Source organism: Microcaecilia unicolor, chromosome 10 (genome assembly GCF_901765095.1).
Source record: "Microcaecilia unicolor chromosome 10, aMicUni1.1, whole genome shotgun sequence".
Lineage (NCBI taxonomy): Eukaryota > Metazoa > Chordata > Amphibia > Gymnophiona > Siphonopidae > Microcaecilia > Microcaecilia unicolor.
In genome coordinates, this window is record NC_044040.1 from 85,173,280 (window position 1) to 85,189,038 (window position 15,759).

General features: G+C 45.2%; 1 protein-coding gene across 1 annotated transcript in view; it reads right to left on the bottom strand.

The window, feature by feature from the left end:
* TBK1 (TANK binding kinase 1) overlaps positions 1-15,759 on the bottom strand; it is a 485,047-nt gene that overhangs the window by 282,517 nt on the left and 186,771 nt on the right. The window contains 1 exon segment of the mRNA XM_030217198.1: positions 8,321-8,517. Within this exon segment, the coding sequence (XP_030073058.1) occupies positions 8,321-8,517 (197 nt within the window).

Sequence of the window (15,759 nt, forward strand, 5' to 3'; positions counted from 1 at the left end):
GAACCCATAACCTTATTAAATCACCTCGCCAACCCACCCTGTTATGCAAGTCTACTTTCTATACCTATCCACCTAAATCTTTTCTTCTTTCCCTTATTTAATAGTTTTACATCACTAATTGTATCTGACATCCTGGAATGACAAAGCCATAACAGGACTCTGTAAGCCACATTGAGCCTGCAAATAGGTGGGAAAATGTGGGATACAAATGCAATAAATAAATAACCTCTGCTGGGTTCTGCCTCCTCTGATGTTCTGCCAGAAAGGATGCAACTGCACTCTGAAGCCCTGTGCTATGCAGACTGCTTTAAATTTCTTCAGGTGGGCCCAGGCATTGGGCCCTGTAAGGGACAGGGACTATGTGGAATAGCTGGTGGAGAAAGGAGGAAATACTGTAAAGATGGGGGGGGGGGGGGGGGAGATGCTGGAATATAGGAATGGCTCTAAGCTGTCTGGGGGGGTGCACACATAGCTGAAAGTTCACCTAGGATATCAAATACCCTTGGGCTGGCCCTGAAGAAACAAAGGAACAAACTATTTTGCTTTCAACAACAAGGTTGTGAGGGCTAGCAAATGCATGAAGGGGAAGAGAAGGGAAGGGAAATGGGACTTGATATACCACCTTTCTGAGGTTTTTGCAACAACTTTCAAAGTGGTTTACATATATTCAGGTACTTATTTTGTGCCCGGGGCAATGGAGGGTTAAGTGACTTGCCCAAGCAATATTCCTCAATTTTGTGCGTTCAGATTTGGAAATTTTCCCAAGCTTCTTGATGGATGGTTTCTTGATGGATAATTTCCAAAGCAGCAGTCAAAATGCTTGACAGAGATCTGCGTTTCAGCGTGCAAGTGCCTGCCTCAGGAATCAACAAATCTTACAGCTCTATGGTGAAAGTAACTGGGGAAAGCTGCACAGTCAGACTGTGCAGAAGCTGTGGGGGATGGGAAAGAATGAACAATTATTAAACTATAAAGAACAGCGCTGGATCTTTTTTCTCAAAACATTACACCCATTGGCTTTGAACTCAGAACCAGAATGGTGGTCTTTAATATGATTGGTGGCTGTGTTGTGTGATTAACCAGATTGGACATTTTGTGAGTCAGCTGATGGGCATTTAAATACCAGCAAACAAAACCGCAGCCATTTTTCTCTGTTTGGGAAACACTATGCACTTTGCTGGAAATGCAAGTTATAAGAAGACAGAGTGTTTTTTTTACAATTAGCTATATTTAATTTTAGAATATATACCCACTTGTTGAGATCTTCAATGTTGTTTTGTTGTTCGTTTCCAGTGAACCTCTTCCCTGAGGACAAAATGAAACCTGGCCATGTCGGTGGAGGTTCTCTCGGCTCAGAAATCAACTGCCTGTTAAACAGTGCTAGCGATGCTAGTGAGATCAATTAGTTTGGACTATTCTTAAAGTTATATTGTTTTAGAAGTTACAAAAGGTTAACTGAAAAAAGGAAAAGTGAAAAGTGAAAAAAATGGATTGATGAAGATTTGCACATCGCTGCTTTTGAAAACTTGATAAGCAACATTGATGATGTGAAGTCTGATGATCCTTTATATGAAGAATTTAATAATAAATTGTTGAGAGTGTGGTAAAACTTGAGGACAGAGAGATAGAGAGGATTTTCTGACATTTCAACGTGTAAATTAGTCTCCCATGATCAGTAACCTAGGATAGCTCAAGTTATCTCAGTCACCAGATTCAGTAGTTATTTATTTTATTTGTACCCCACGCTTTCCCACTCATGGCAGGCTCAATGCGGCTTACATGGGGCAATGGAGGGTTAAGTGACTTGCCCAGAGTCACAAGGAGCTGCCTGTGCCTGAAGTGGGAATCGAACTCAGTTCCTCAGTTCCCCAGGACCAAAGTCCACCACCCTAACCACTAGGCCACTCCTCCACTCTGCACAGATGATATAGTTGTTGTGACGTGCTGTGTAAACCAGGAGCAGCCACAGTGAGGACCTGGGGAAATGCCTCCTGTCACTTGAAGGTCCAAAGAGGCCACTTCAAAGGCTTGCTTCAGCAAGCCTTCAAATTTCAAGTTTATTAAAAGCTTTCTACCTTCCTATCCTGTGGGTCTTGTAGGACAATGCCACCCTTCCACTGGCAAGGTGGTCTTAGTCACCACCGTAACCAGGAAGTCCACCCTAGGAAGCTGCAGTTTATTTTCTCCTTCGGAACTAATGGGTTGAGGTGAGCCATGGCTCTTCCCACTCTCAGCCCCACGTCCAGTGAGAGACCCATTCTGCTATAATCAAGTCCTGAATGTCCGGATGCATTGGGAAGGCCTTAGGAGGACCTCTAAGCCCCCTCAACTCCTGACACCGAAGCAGAAGGTCCCTCAAGGGAAAGCAACACCAGTGCCTAAGAAATTAGTACTGAGCTCCTCTTTAAGAAACCACCTCAGTACCTTTGGATTATCCCCCTCCTCAGGAAGGAGCTCTTCCTCCTCTAATGGCTCCATCAACGATGGTTCCTCTGAATAGACTGAGGCCACATCAGATAAAGAGGGAGAAACAGAGATAGGCTCATAGGTTCACCTGCCCACTCCTGAAGTCTAAACAAGATCTCTTAGGAGCCTGAGGGGCAGTGGTGTGAGACACTGAAGCACCTTGCAGCAACTCTGACTGTTCCTGCTTCAGTAAAGAGGCCAAGTGAAAAGAGCAATATAAACGCCATAGAAAGCAAAGATCCCGATGCAACTGAATGCTCTGTTGGGCCCAGAGGCCATCAAATGGCAGCTGTGCTCCATGTATGATCAGAGGCTGCTCCTCACTGCCAGTCAGCCTTAACAAAATGGCGCTCGTTCCTCCACTCTCCTGCATCAAATTGTGTACTGACCCTGTCAAAGAGCCCAAAGATCCCAGCATATTCGGATGCTGTGGCAAATGCAAAGATGTGCTGCTGCTGCTGACCGTTTCCTCTGAGTCCTGTGGGATTCCCAGATTGCACGCACTGCAATGTCCCAACACTGGCCAGTGGGTCCCACAGTGGGACCACCACTTAACTGTCTCCTCAAAAGTTGCCATTCACCCCAACTGTCACCAGTACAGCACATGTCCCAAGTGGTGAGTCAGGATCCTTCCCCTGCACCAAGCAGAACTTGCAGCCCTCCAAGCGTTTCCAAGTCACTGCCGGTTGCTTCCCCCAAGCTCACAGTCTCCATGAGTCCTACCACTGCTGGAGATAATACCAAGGAGATGGAATGGATGCCAAGAGAGATACATCTCAGCTCAGTTCTCTTTCTCCACCTGTTGGTAGATGGCACACAATTATGCCACAGGTTCTGAAACAGTGGGAAGCTACATAACAGAAATTTTTCAATTAACTTTCAGAGGCCAAAACCTCCTTCCCCAGCTCAGGACTCTATACTGCTGATATGATATTCTGTCCTGACCCGAGGAAAGAGGTTTTGTCTCTAAAAGTTAGTGGTCCAATAAAAAGATAACACCTTATTTCCATTTTCTATTTTTATTTATTAACATTTATTAAAACAACTACTACACTACTTTAGGAGTAGCCTAGTGGTTAGAGAAGCGGACTTTGATCCTGGGGAATTGGGTTCAATTCCCACTGCAGCTCCTTGCGACTCTGGGCAAGTCACTTAACCCCTCCATTGCCCCAGGTACAAATAAGTGCCTGTATTTACTATGTAAACCGCTTTGAATGTAGTTGCAAAAACCACAGAAAGGCAGTATATTGACTCCCACTCTCTTTCCCTTAAACTGAAAATAAAATTCTTTTTTCTATCTTTGTTGTCTGGCCATTCACCTTTTTTCAATTGTGTTGTGGTCTCAGTCTCTGGTTTCCTGGTCTTAACTCTCTTGCCAGGATTTCCTGTTCATTTGTCATTCTTTCCTCCTTTTTCTTTCAGCTTTCTTCAGTTTACTTTCTGCCTCTGTCCAGATTTAATTCTTACTGTCCAATCCTCAATTTCCCTCTTTTTACTGAGTCTATCTACAGCTTGCCACCTCTTTCCCTCACCCCAGCTCTCCTATTTCACTTCCTCTTATTCCCACCAGAATCTCACTAACTCTATCCTCTTCCCTCATCCCTGATCCAGCATCTGCCCTTTTTATCTTATCCCCCCTTCCATCCAGCATCTGCACTCTCTCTTTATCCCCATTTCATCCAGCATGTGCCCTCGTTCTCTGTCACTTTCATCCAGCATCCGCCCCCTTCTTTCAGCTTTCCATTCAGCATGTGCCCTCTTCACTTAACCATCCACTGCACCAGGTACAAAAAAAATTAGTTTCTGAACCCACTAGGAACAGAAAAGATACTTGTATATATAATATGTAAATGGCTTTGATTGTAACACAGAAAGGCGATATATCCAATCCCTTCCCCTTTCCCCACTTTCATCCAGCGTCTGCTCCTCTCGCCTCCTCACTTTCATCCAGCATCTGCCTCCCTCTCTCCTCTCCACTTCCCTCCAACGTCTGCCACTCTCTCCACTCCCCCACTTCCCTCCAGCATCTCACCTCCCCACATAGCATCTGCTCCTCTCTTCCCCAATTTCATCCAGCGTTTGCCCCCTGATACCCCCACTGATGCTGCTGCTACTTCCCCAAACCAGCAGCAGTGGCAAAACGGGAGCAGTGGTGATGATTAATGGAATTCACACAGTGGAAGAAAAGGTCAGTAGTGGAGTGCCTCAAGGATTGGTGCTGGGGCTGAATCTATTTAATATACTTAAGATTTGCAACAGAGTGGACACCACAGAAGGAGTGAACAACATGAAATGTGATCTGCAAAATTTAGAATAGTAGTAACAACTATGATGGCAGATAAAAAGACCTGTACAGTCCATTCAGTCTGCCAAATAAGATAAACTCATAACATAAGGTATAATACAATACTGCATGCGTATACTTGATCTTGATTTGTCCTTGCCATTCTCAAGGCACAGACCATAGAAGTCTGCCCGGCATTGGCCTTATTCTCCAACTACTGAAGATGTCATCGAAGCCCCACTCCAGACAATCCAAATCTATCCAACTACGATCAGGGCACAGACCCTGAAGTCTGCTCAGCACTGGCTTTGCTTCCCAATTATTGGAGTTGTCATCTAATCACTGCTAAGTTTGTTTGGCTCCATTCTTACCATACAGGATTCCTTTGTTTATCCCACGCGTTTCTGAATTCTGTTACCATTGTCATCTCCACCACCTCCCGTGGGAGGGCATTCCAGGTATCTACCACCCTCTCCGTGAAAAAGTACTTCTTGATATTATTCCTGAGTCGGCCCCCCTGCAACCTCAATTCATATCCTCTAGTTCTACCGCCTTCGTGTCTGTGGAAAAGGTTTGCTTGTAAATTAATATCTTTTAAATATTTGAATGTCTATCTTATCACCATGTCTCTCCTTTCCTCCAGGGTATACATCTTCAGGCCATCAAGTCTCTCCTTTCCTCTAGGGTATACATCTTAAGGTCATCAAGTCTCTCCCCTTATGTCTTGTAGTATAAACCCCATACCATTTTCATCACTTTTCTCTGAACCACTTCAAGTCTTTTTATGTCCTTAGCAAGAAACAGCATCCAAAACTGAATACGATATTCCAACTACAGCCTCACCAACGACTTGCAACAGGGGCATCAACAACACCTTCCTTCTGATGGTTATGCCCTTCACTAAGCAATCTAGCATCCTTGCCTGCCAGTTAAAATGCAATTTGAAGAAGTGCAGAATGATGCACATGGGGAGTAGAAATCCAAGGGAGCCATATGTGCTAAGAGGAGCAAGGCTGATATACACAGAGGGGAGAGGGACCTTCGGGGTGATAGTATCTGAGGCTCTCAAGGCAACAAATAGTTGCATAGAGAGACATAACCAGCAGAAGAAAAGAGGTGTTGATGTCCCTGTACAAGTTGTTGGTAAGGCCCCAATTGAGAATATTGTTTTCGGTTTTGGAGGCCGTATCTGGCTAAGGATGTAAAAAAGACTTGAAGAGGTTCAGAGGAAGGTGAAGAAAATGGTATGGGGTTTGCACCAAAAGACATGAGAAGACACTGGAAGACCTGAATGTATATACCCTAGAGGAAAAGAGGAACAGAAGAGATATGATACAGACATTTAAATACTTGAAAGGTATTAATATAGAAACAAATTTTTTCCAGATAGGGAAACCGTAAAATTAGAGGACGTGAATTGAGGTTGCATGGTAGTAACGTCAGGAAATTCACGGAGAGAGTGGATAACTGGAATGCCCCTCTCAAGGCATTAAATAAACACAGAGGAACCCTAATTAGAAAATAGATGGAATAAAAAAAACAAAATTTAGATGACTGCATGTGTGTTGATGTGTTCAGTGGTGCTTAGACAGCGACTCCAGCTGTGAAGAACTAAGACCAATGTTGGGTAGATTTCTATGGTCTGTGTCCTGTTTATTACAAAACAGATTAGGATGAGCTGTAGAGGAATTCAACGACAACTCAAGTAGTTGGAACATAAGAACAGTGTCGAATGGACTTCAGAGTCTATGTCTCAAAAATGTCAAAGAAAAACCAGGATCAAGTATTATTATACCATATTCATTGTTGAGTTTAACCATGAATTGATAATGTGTGACTGTTGGACAGACTGTTCAGGTCTTTAGCTGTCGTCATCTATTACGTTACTATGTTATTATGTAATAAATCCTTGGAGACGGGAGAGGTTCTGCAGGACTGGAAACAAGTGAATGGTCCCTCTTCACAAAAATAGTGTTGGAGATGTGGGAAACTATAGGCCGATAAGCCTCATTTCAGTGGTTAGAAAACTATTGAATAGACACATTGCTGAAGGAAAGGACAGTGAACTTCCTAGAATCCAACATGTTGCAAAATCCAAGACAACATGGGGATACCAACGGATAATCATGTCAAATGAATTTGCTTGATTTTTTTTTTTTTACTGGGTGACCAGAGAACTGGACTAAGGACACATCCTAGATGTAGTCTATTGGGAATCTGGCAATGCCTTTGATATGGTTCTTCTCAGGATGCTCATGAATAAACTAAGTAGGCTGAAGTTAGGACAAAGTGATGAACTGGATTGGAAACTGGTTGACAGTTTTGGAGGCTGTCATCTAACTAAAGGCATAAGAAGACGAAGTGATTCAGAGGAAGGCACCAAAAATGGTATGGTCTTTGTACCAAAAAATGTATGAGAAGAGACTTGAAGACCTGAATATGTATACCCTAAAGGAAAGGACAGACAGTACTGAAATGTCTGTATTAAATATACAGGCAGATCTTTTTCAGAGACAGGAAAAACTGTAAAACTAGAGGAGAATAAATGAGGTTGGAAGTTGGTAACACCAGGAAATACGCTTTCTCAGAGGTGGTGAACACCTAGAATACTCTCCAGGGGAAGGTGGTGGGAACAAAAATAAAAATGCATGGGATAAACACAACGTATCCTTATATAGAAAGAGCATATAACCAAAGCAAAATTAAATAACCTTCATTCCTTAAACAGTGCACAGAGGGGTGTAAGCTGCACAGAGCAGAAGGTACAATTCTGGTCACAAATAGTGTGAATTACTATTTATCTAGAGGCTAATCTATGCTCAACAAAGTTGAATGAACTTGTCAGTGAAACAGCTGGTCTATATCCGAAGATGGAGGGCAAAGCATGGAAAAAAATAAAAGCATTTGATAACCCCCAGGCTTGGACAGAATGAGGGGATACACAAAGTTGAAGACTTGGAAAAGTGGCTCAAGTGTGGAGCAAGTGCTTTAAATAGCAGCCTCAGTTAGCGAAAAGATGGCATCATTCAGAGATTTCTATGGCCAATATGCATTTATACCTTAAGTCTAGAAAAGAATCCGTAAGTTAGCTGATTCTGGCTAGCTCACCTTCTAATTATAGTTTAGGGATGGATAAAATAGCACATTGTTTTCCATATTAACTTCACATAATATTGTATAAATAAGCTATGCTGCAGTCAAATTGTTGAGCAGATTGGATGGACCATACTGGTCTTTGCTTGCCATCAATTACTATATTACAGCAGAACTTTGAACATGTTATCAGCTCAGAGGCCCTGTGCTTAATTCCTCTTTGGTTGCTACAGGCCTGGGGGATATATTGGGAGAGAAAGAGGATGATAGATGAAGAAAAGAATAGGAGAGATGTTACATTGTAACATTCAAGCGCTAAACTGCCAAATGTATAGTAAAGCCCAAATACATTTTTTAAATTATATTTAGAATAACTGGGGAATGCATGATTAATCTAATCTAAAATACACTAAACCTGGGGGAGGGGGGAAGTTCTCAACTAGACCTCTCTACCATGAGAAGAAACTCAAGACATACTTTCTTCATAGGTTAATCCAATGATGTTTACAGCATCACGGGTCACTACCAGGATGGGACTTTCTTCAGTGGTCTTGGGAAAATGCTGGACCAATCGAGTGGGCTCCAGCACCAAAAGTCGCCCCTCATATATCAGTTCTTGATTTTGTGATGGGATCGTTGTCTGTTTGAAGACCAAATCATGGAATATGGTAGCTCTGCAACAAAATCACAAAGTAGAAAACATACTGTAAAATTCAATTAACTCAAGGAACTGTTCAAACAAAAACATAGGCTCCAGATAGGCCTAGCGCTCAATAACACCAATGTGCATTGTGCTGCAGGAAAACCTGAAACTGATCTTCAGGTCCAGTTTTTCCTTCCCAATCTGGGCAAAGCAGGGGTATAGGCAGCACTCACAGCCCTCAGAGGGAAGAAGTACAAGCCAGTGCAGTTTAGTGACATTTAATGGCTAAACTCAGAATGCAAGCATATCAAATTCCAGAGGGAGCAATGGTCTGTGGCCAACTTTCAAAACCTGTTGCTGCAAAAGATGAGCTAGGTCAGAAGGGGTTCAAAACAGAAATACTTGGTAGTTATGAAGGAAAACAGGCTTATGATACTGTGGTCCATTAGAGGGCTGTTCTGATTGAGCTAGGGGCCCAAGATACAGCAAGTGCTAAATTTAGACAGCTACTATAATTTTTAATAGTAGCAATACCTGTTAAAATATCACAAGAGGATGACCTCACTCCTCTTGCCCCTCCCCCTTCCTTTCCCCCTGCAGCCTCTAGACAGTGCCCCCTTAAATCCCTGTAAGCCACACCCTACTGATTACCCCTCTTACGCCACAACACTTCTCAGGTAGAGAAAAATACAGTGGGGGAAATAAGTATTTGATCCCTTGCTGATTTTGTAAGTTTGCCCACTGACAAAGACATGAGCAGCCCATAATTGAAGGGTAGGTTATTGGTAACAGTGAGAGATAGCACATCACAAATTAAATCCGGAAAATCACATTGTGGAAAGTATATGAATTTATTTGCATTCTGCAGAGGGAAATAAGTATTTGATCCCCCACCAACCAGTAAGAGATCTGGCCCCTACAGACCAGGTAGATGCTCCAAATCAACTCGTTACCTGCATGACAGACAGCTGTCGGCAATGGTCACCTGTATGAAAGACACCTGTCCACAGACTCAGTGAATCAGTCAGACTCTAACCTCTACAAAATGGCCAAGAGCAAGGAGCTGTCTAAGGATGTCAGGGACAAGATCATACACCTGCACAAGGCTGGAATGGGCTACAAAACCATCAGTAAGACGCTGGGCGAGAAGGAGACAACTGTTGGTGCCATAGTAAGAAAATGGAAGAAGTACAAAATGACTGTCAATCGACAAAGATCTGGGGCTCCACGCAAAATCTCACCTCGTGGGTATCCTTGATCATGAGGAAGGTTAGAAATCAGCCTACAACTACAAGGGGGGAACTTGTCAATGATCTCAAGGCAGCTGGGACCACTGTCACCACGAAAACCATTGGTAACACATTACGACATAACGGATTGCAATCCTGCAGTGCCCGCAAGGTCCCCCTGCTCCGGAAGGCACATGTGACGGCCCGTCTGAAGTTTGCCAGTGAACACCTGGATGATGCCGAGAGTGATTGGGAGAAGGTGCTGTGGTCAGATGAGACAAAAATTGAGCTCTTTGGCATGAACTCAACTCGCCGTGTTTGGAGGAAGAGAAATGCTGCCTATGACCCAAAGAACACCGTCCCCACTGTCAAGCATGGAGGTGGAAATGTTATGTTTTGGGGGTGTTTCTCTGCTAAGGGCACAGGACTACTTCACCGCATCAATGGGAGAATGGATGGGGCCATGTACCGTACAATTCTGAGTGACAACCTCCTTCCCTCCGCCAGGGACTTAAAAATGGGTCGTGGCTGGGTCTTCCAGCACGACAATGACCCAAAACATACAGCCAAGGCAACAAAGGAGTGGCTCAGGAAGAAGCACATTAGGGTCATGGAGTGGCCTAGCCAGTCACCAGACCTTAATCCCATTGAAAACTTATGGAGGGAGCTGAAGCTGCGAGTTGCCAAGCGACAGCCCAGAACTCTTAATGATTTAGAGATGATCTGCAAAGAGGAGTGGACCAAAATTCCTCCTGACATGTGTGCAAACCTCATCATCAACTACAGAAGACGTCTGACCGCTGTGCTTGCCAACAAGGGTTTTGCCACCAAGTATTAGGTCTTGTTTGCCAGAGGGATTAAATACTTATTTCCCTCTGCAGAATGCAAATAAATTCATATACTTTCCACAATGTGATTTTCCGGATTTAATTTGTGATGTGCTATCTCTCACTGTTACCAATAACCTACCCTTCAATTATGGGCTGCTCATGTCTTTGTCAGTGGGCAAACTTACAAAATCAGCAAGGGATCAAATACTTATTTCCCCCACTGTATTTAAATTGCTTCTAGCCTACTAGCAGTAGCAACCAAGATTCACCTGCAGGGCCGTGCCAACCCGGTAAGCGAGGTAAGCATGGCAGGAGGGCGCCGCCGCGCCATGCTTACCCTCGCCGCTTACCTCCAGACCCCGACAGCAGCCCTGCTCCGGTACCCGCACCGTCCTGGGGGATTTAAATTTACCTCCGATGTCGCAGCAGCTGCGCAGCGTCAGTGAAAGCGCTGCTGCCCGTCTCTCTAGCTTTCCCTTCGCTCGTTCGTTCCCTCAGTGTCCCGCCTTCTTCTGACGTCATTTCCTTGCGAGGGCGGGACACAGTCTGAGAGGGAACGAATGAAGCTAACATTTTAGTGGGAATGTGCATGCAGCTTCCTTAGAGTCATGTGTGGCTTTTTTTTTTTTTTTTTTAACAGCACAGATTTTCTCTCACAATCAGAGGAAATAAATAACTTAACCCCTCCCCCCCCTCCAAAAAAAAAAAGTAACTTTGCGAAGCTGCAGTCTGACCTTGGATCACTATACTGGAAATGCAGAGTGCCTTTTGAAGTCAGCTTTACAGAATCTAGATCTGGGAAGTGTAAGACCCTCCAACTAGGTTTTTATCATGTTTAATCGCAGTTATTTTGTGTCACATTCTTTACAGCATTGCTCGTTTTCCCGTTTATACAATGTCTTCACTAAGGGGAAGATATTCAAAATAAGAAATCATTTCAACAATCAACTAACAAAAGTAACATTCAAGGAAAAGAATTCAAGAATTACTATGGGGAAATGGTAAAACCACTGTCTCCTATATGGCATATATAGGTCATCAGCTTATTTATAATAATTCATGGTCATGTCTTTGGCGATGAATGTGGTTATGGATGCCTCCAAATTAATGCACCCTTCACTCTTAAGCTTCCCATTTTAGGTGAGATGTTTGTCCCACTCCCAAGGGTCCCTTGACTGGCATGTAATGTAAGACCTATCAGAGCGTAGCAGTAGAGAAAGACGGATTATTTTCCCCCTCGGCTTGGAAGGCATTCATAAAACCCTGTTCACAGGTACTTCGTGAGGATTTCTTGCCATTCAGTCGCTCAACGCTCACAAGCCAGGCAGACACATCAGCTCAAAATAAAGGCAAACTGTGAGCTGCTATGCTAGCGTTGGAGATTCAAGCAGAAACAGTTAACACACACTCTTCACTGCAAAAAGATGATAGCTTATAGTCACTGAAATCCAGTAGCATAGCATATTCAATATAGATTCAAACCCATAACCCCACGTAAGGGAGCAGCAGCTAGTAAAAGGGGTGTGACTACTGTAGGGGCGGAGCCATGGTGATCCCGCCCCTGTATGGGTAGGAGCGCCGACTAATAGGCTGCAGGGGGGCGCCAGAAACCCTAGGCCCGGCCTGTTCACCTGGCTCATTCTTCTCAACATGTGGACTGGCTTTGGTGAAACAAACGCCTTAGCCAGCAGTGCAACTACCTTCTATATTATAGAAATTTTCTACTTTAAAAAAAAAAAAAAAAAAAGGAGTGGAGGAGTGGTCTAGTGGTTGGGGTGAGGGTGGTGGACTCTGGTCCTGAGGAACTGAGTTCAATTCCCACTTCAGGCACAGGCAGCTCCTTGTGACTCTGGGCAAGTCACTTAACCCTCCATTGCCCCAGGTACAAATAAGCACCTGTATATAATATGTAAGCCACATTGAGCCTGCCATGAGTGGGAAAGCACGGGGTACAAATGTAACAAAAATAAAATTAGCACTTTAAGAAATTTTCTAAACCTGAAAATGGTTACAGACCACTTTGACACAGTGGCGTAGCTACGGGGGGCCACAGGGGCCTGGGCCCCCCAAACTGGATCTGTGCCCCTGGTTTGGCTGGCGGGGGTCTCTAACCCCCACCAGCTGAAGCATTTTTTCCAGTGCTGATCTCTGGCACCACCGCAATTCATGCCCTCTCTCTTCCCCTCACATCCGGCACGCGCGTTTTAGTGAAACTGAGCATGTGTGCATGCTCAATTTCACTAAAATGAGCATGCTGGACATGACATAAGGGGAAGAGAGAGCAGGGCAGGAAATGCGGCGGCACTGGAGACCAGCGCTGGAAAACACGCTTCAGCTGATAGGGGCTGGGGACCTCTGCCGGCCAAGGCATGTGCGGCGCTTCAGCTGGCGGGGGTTGGGGATCTCCACCAGCCAAGGTATGTATAGCAGCAGCAGTGGCGGTGGGTGGGGCTGGCAAGGCGGCAGTGGGGGGTGGCAGGGAGGGGGACCAAAATGTGCCCCCTCACCTTGGGCTCTACCTACGCCCCTGCTTTGACAGATTATTGAATTGTTCAGCCTGAACATTTATTTATTTTATTTCTAGGTGCTTGGTATACCGCACAGGGTCCAAACTTGGCAACTGCGCAGTTTACAATTAAAAAACAAACTGGGGGAGTGAAACATGAAGGATGGGGAAGACAACACATTGCATATTAGCCAAAGGGCTTCAGTGAAGAGATAGGTCTTAAGAAGGATCTTAAACTTAGGGCAAAAGGTTTCTAGGTGAAGAGCATAAGGAAGAGAATTCAAGAGGGAAGGGCCCAAGAAATTGAAAAATGACTTGTACGAGATAGACAGGTGGAATATGGGAAGAGAAGGTACAACATGTATGGAAAATTATTTTCATGATGGTCACACTGGATAGACTGCCTGTCATCATTATCTTTGTTTTCTAAATTTCTGTAGTGTTCCTGGAAAAGCAATGAGAACACTTAATGGGTGGGGGGCGGAAAAAAAGCCTGTGTTATGAACTAATAAACACATGCACAATGTTTGCACTGTAGCAGAGCTTAGGAAAACATACCTATTTTAGGTTGCAGACCTCCTACAGCACTTCAAACCAAAGTGTTGTGCTGATTACTGTGGAGCCAACTTGAGTAGATGAGATGGCACAGAAAAGAGAAAGAGTGTAATCCTTCACAAGCTCGGGCCCAGTTCCACGTGAGGGGCAGAGGATTGGCTACCAATGAATGAGCCCGGCAAAATGCCCAGGGCCACCCAAAGGTAGGGGCCGTCTGAAATTGGAGACCCATTCCCCAGCGTCTCCTCTCCGTGCACCTGGACGGGTCCGGCATTTGCCTACCTATATCCCCTCCCTCCAAATTCTGGTGGGTTGCAGCAGAGGCAGCGCTGAAGGCTACTCTCTTGTACAGCGTGGTCTTTCCTCTGCCGTATCCCACCCATAGAGGCAGGACACAGCAAGAAAGGCCATGCCAGACACAGCGCAGCCTTCAGCCACAACCCGCCAGCATTTAAAGGACTAAGGAAGGAAGAAGGAGGGTAGGCAGTTACTGGACCCACAAAGGTGCGGGGGGAGGAGGGGGAGGGAGAGAGCCTGGATCAAAATAGAAGAGGAAGAGAGAGAAGGAAATGACAGACCTCGGGTGGGGTGGAGGACTGAGGGAAGACAGACAGACAGACGGACCTAGAACAAAGGGGAGGAGGAAGGCAGAGAGTGGACAGGGGGAGAGCCAGTGACTCAACTGGAGGGAGGGAAAGAGATGCCAGACTATAGAAGGTTGAGGGCGGTTGTGGGGGGGGGGGGGGGGGGGGGGGGGGGGGGAATCAAGAAAGTGCAGGAGGAAGGGGAGAAAAGCCAGACATGAGGAGGGACAAGGACAGAAAAGAAATACTAGCTCTGGAGGGTGCATAGGGACAGGGACACGGACACAAACAGAGGGGAGACACTGGATAGCACAAACAGACACACATTATAAAGATGGATGGTGGACATAGAAAAAAAATGTCAAAAGGACAGAAGACCCTGGAGAGAGTTAAGAAAAAAGCAGGAGAGACACTAGGACGAAAGCAACCTTCAGACAACAAAAATAGAAAAAAAAGGTTTTTTCTGAATGTATTAATTAGCTTTAGGAAATGTGCTTCCTCCATTTCCTCCCTCCCAGACTCCACTATACAATTTTTCCGCCTGGGGGCTCATTCAATCCTAGCTACTCCACTAGTGAGGGGAAAAGCATGGTGGCAGTTCTGGAGACAATGGATAATGAGCAGAGCACAAGCGGCTGTGTCCCAGTGGCCACAGAACCTGCAGAGAATTGGGGGTGCTCCAAAAGTGAGGGGACGAACTGGCTGCAGGAAACAAAACAGTCAGTTGCCAAACTGAAAGGCAGTTCAAAGGAGAGTCTCGGAGCTGTGCATGGATATCGCGGCAAGCGAGTAGAGGAAAAGCACAAGTAGAGAAGAAGAGTGAGGCTCTCATGATCTTAAGACAGCAAATTGGCAGTTTGAGAAAGGAGGTGATAGAACTGGCAGGAAAAAAAAAATGGACACTTAGAAAGTAGGCCTAGGTGACAGAATATTTCTTGGAAAGGTATCCCCGAGACACCGGAGTTTTCTGAGTGCATAGGAAGGTAAAATTATGTATCATACCTGATAATTTTCTTTCCATTAATCATAGCTGATCAATCCATAGACTAGTGGGTTGTGTCCATCTACCAGCAGGTGGAGATAGAGAGCAATCCTTTTGCCTCCCTATATGTGGTCATGTGCTGCCGGAAACTTCTCAGTATGTCGATATCAAAGCTCCATCCGCAGGACTCAGCACTTAGAGAATTACACCCACAAAGGGGCACTCTGCCCAGCTCTCCACCGCTGAAACTGGGGAAGAGAATCAACCCAGCTCATCCCCACACAAGTGGGGGAGGGGAATCCGTCCAGCTCATCCCCGCGGAGTGGGGGAGGGACACCACACCCGCCGATGCGGGGGGATCTGGCTTATCCTGCGACCGCAACCGCGGGAGGAGCTGGCTGACCCTAACACCGCCGAAGCGGGAGGGATATAATGCTACCCTATTGCCGCACGAAGCGGGAGGGAGCACCGGCAGAATTTAGGTCTCAATCCAGCCCCGTAAAACGAAGGGGAGAGGAATGCAGCAGCTCACTGTAACACAAAATCATCTCAACTCCAGAAGAATTCCATCGAAAAAAAATTAAACA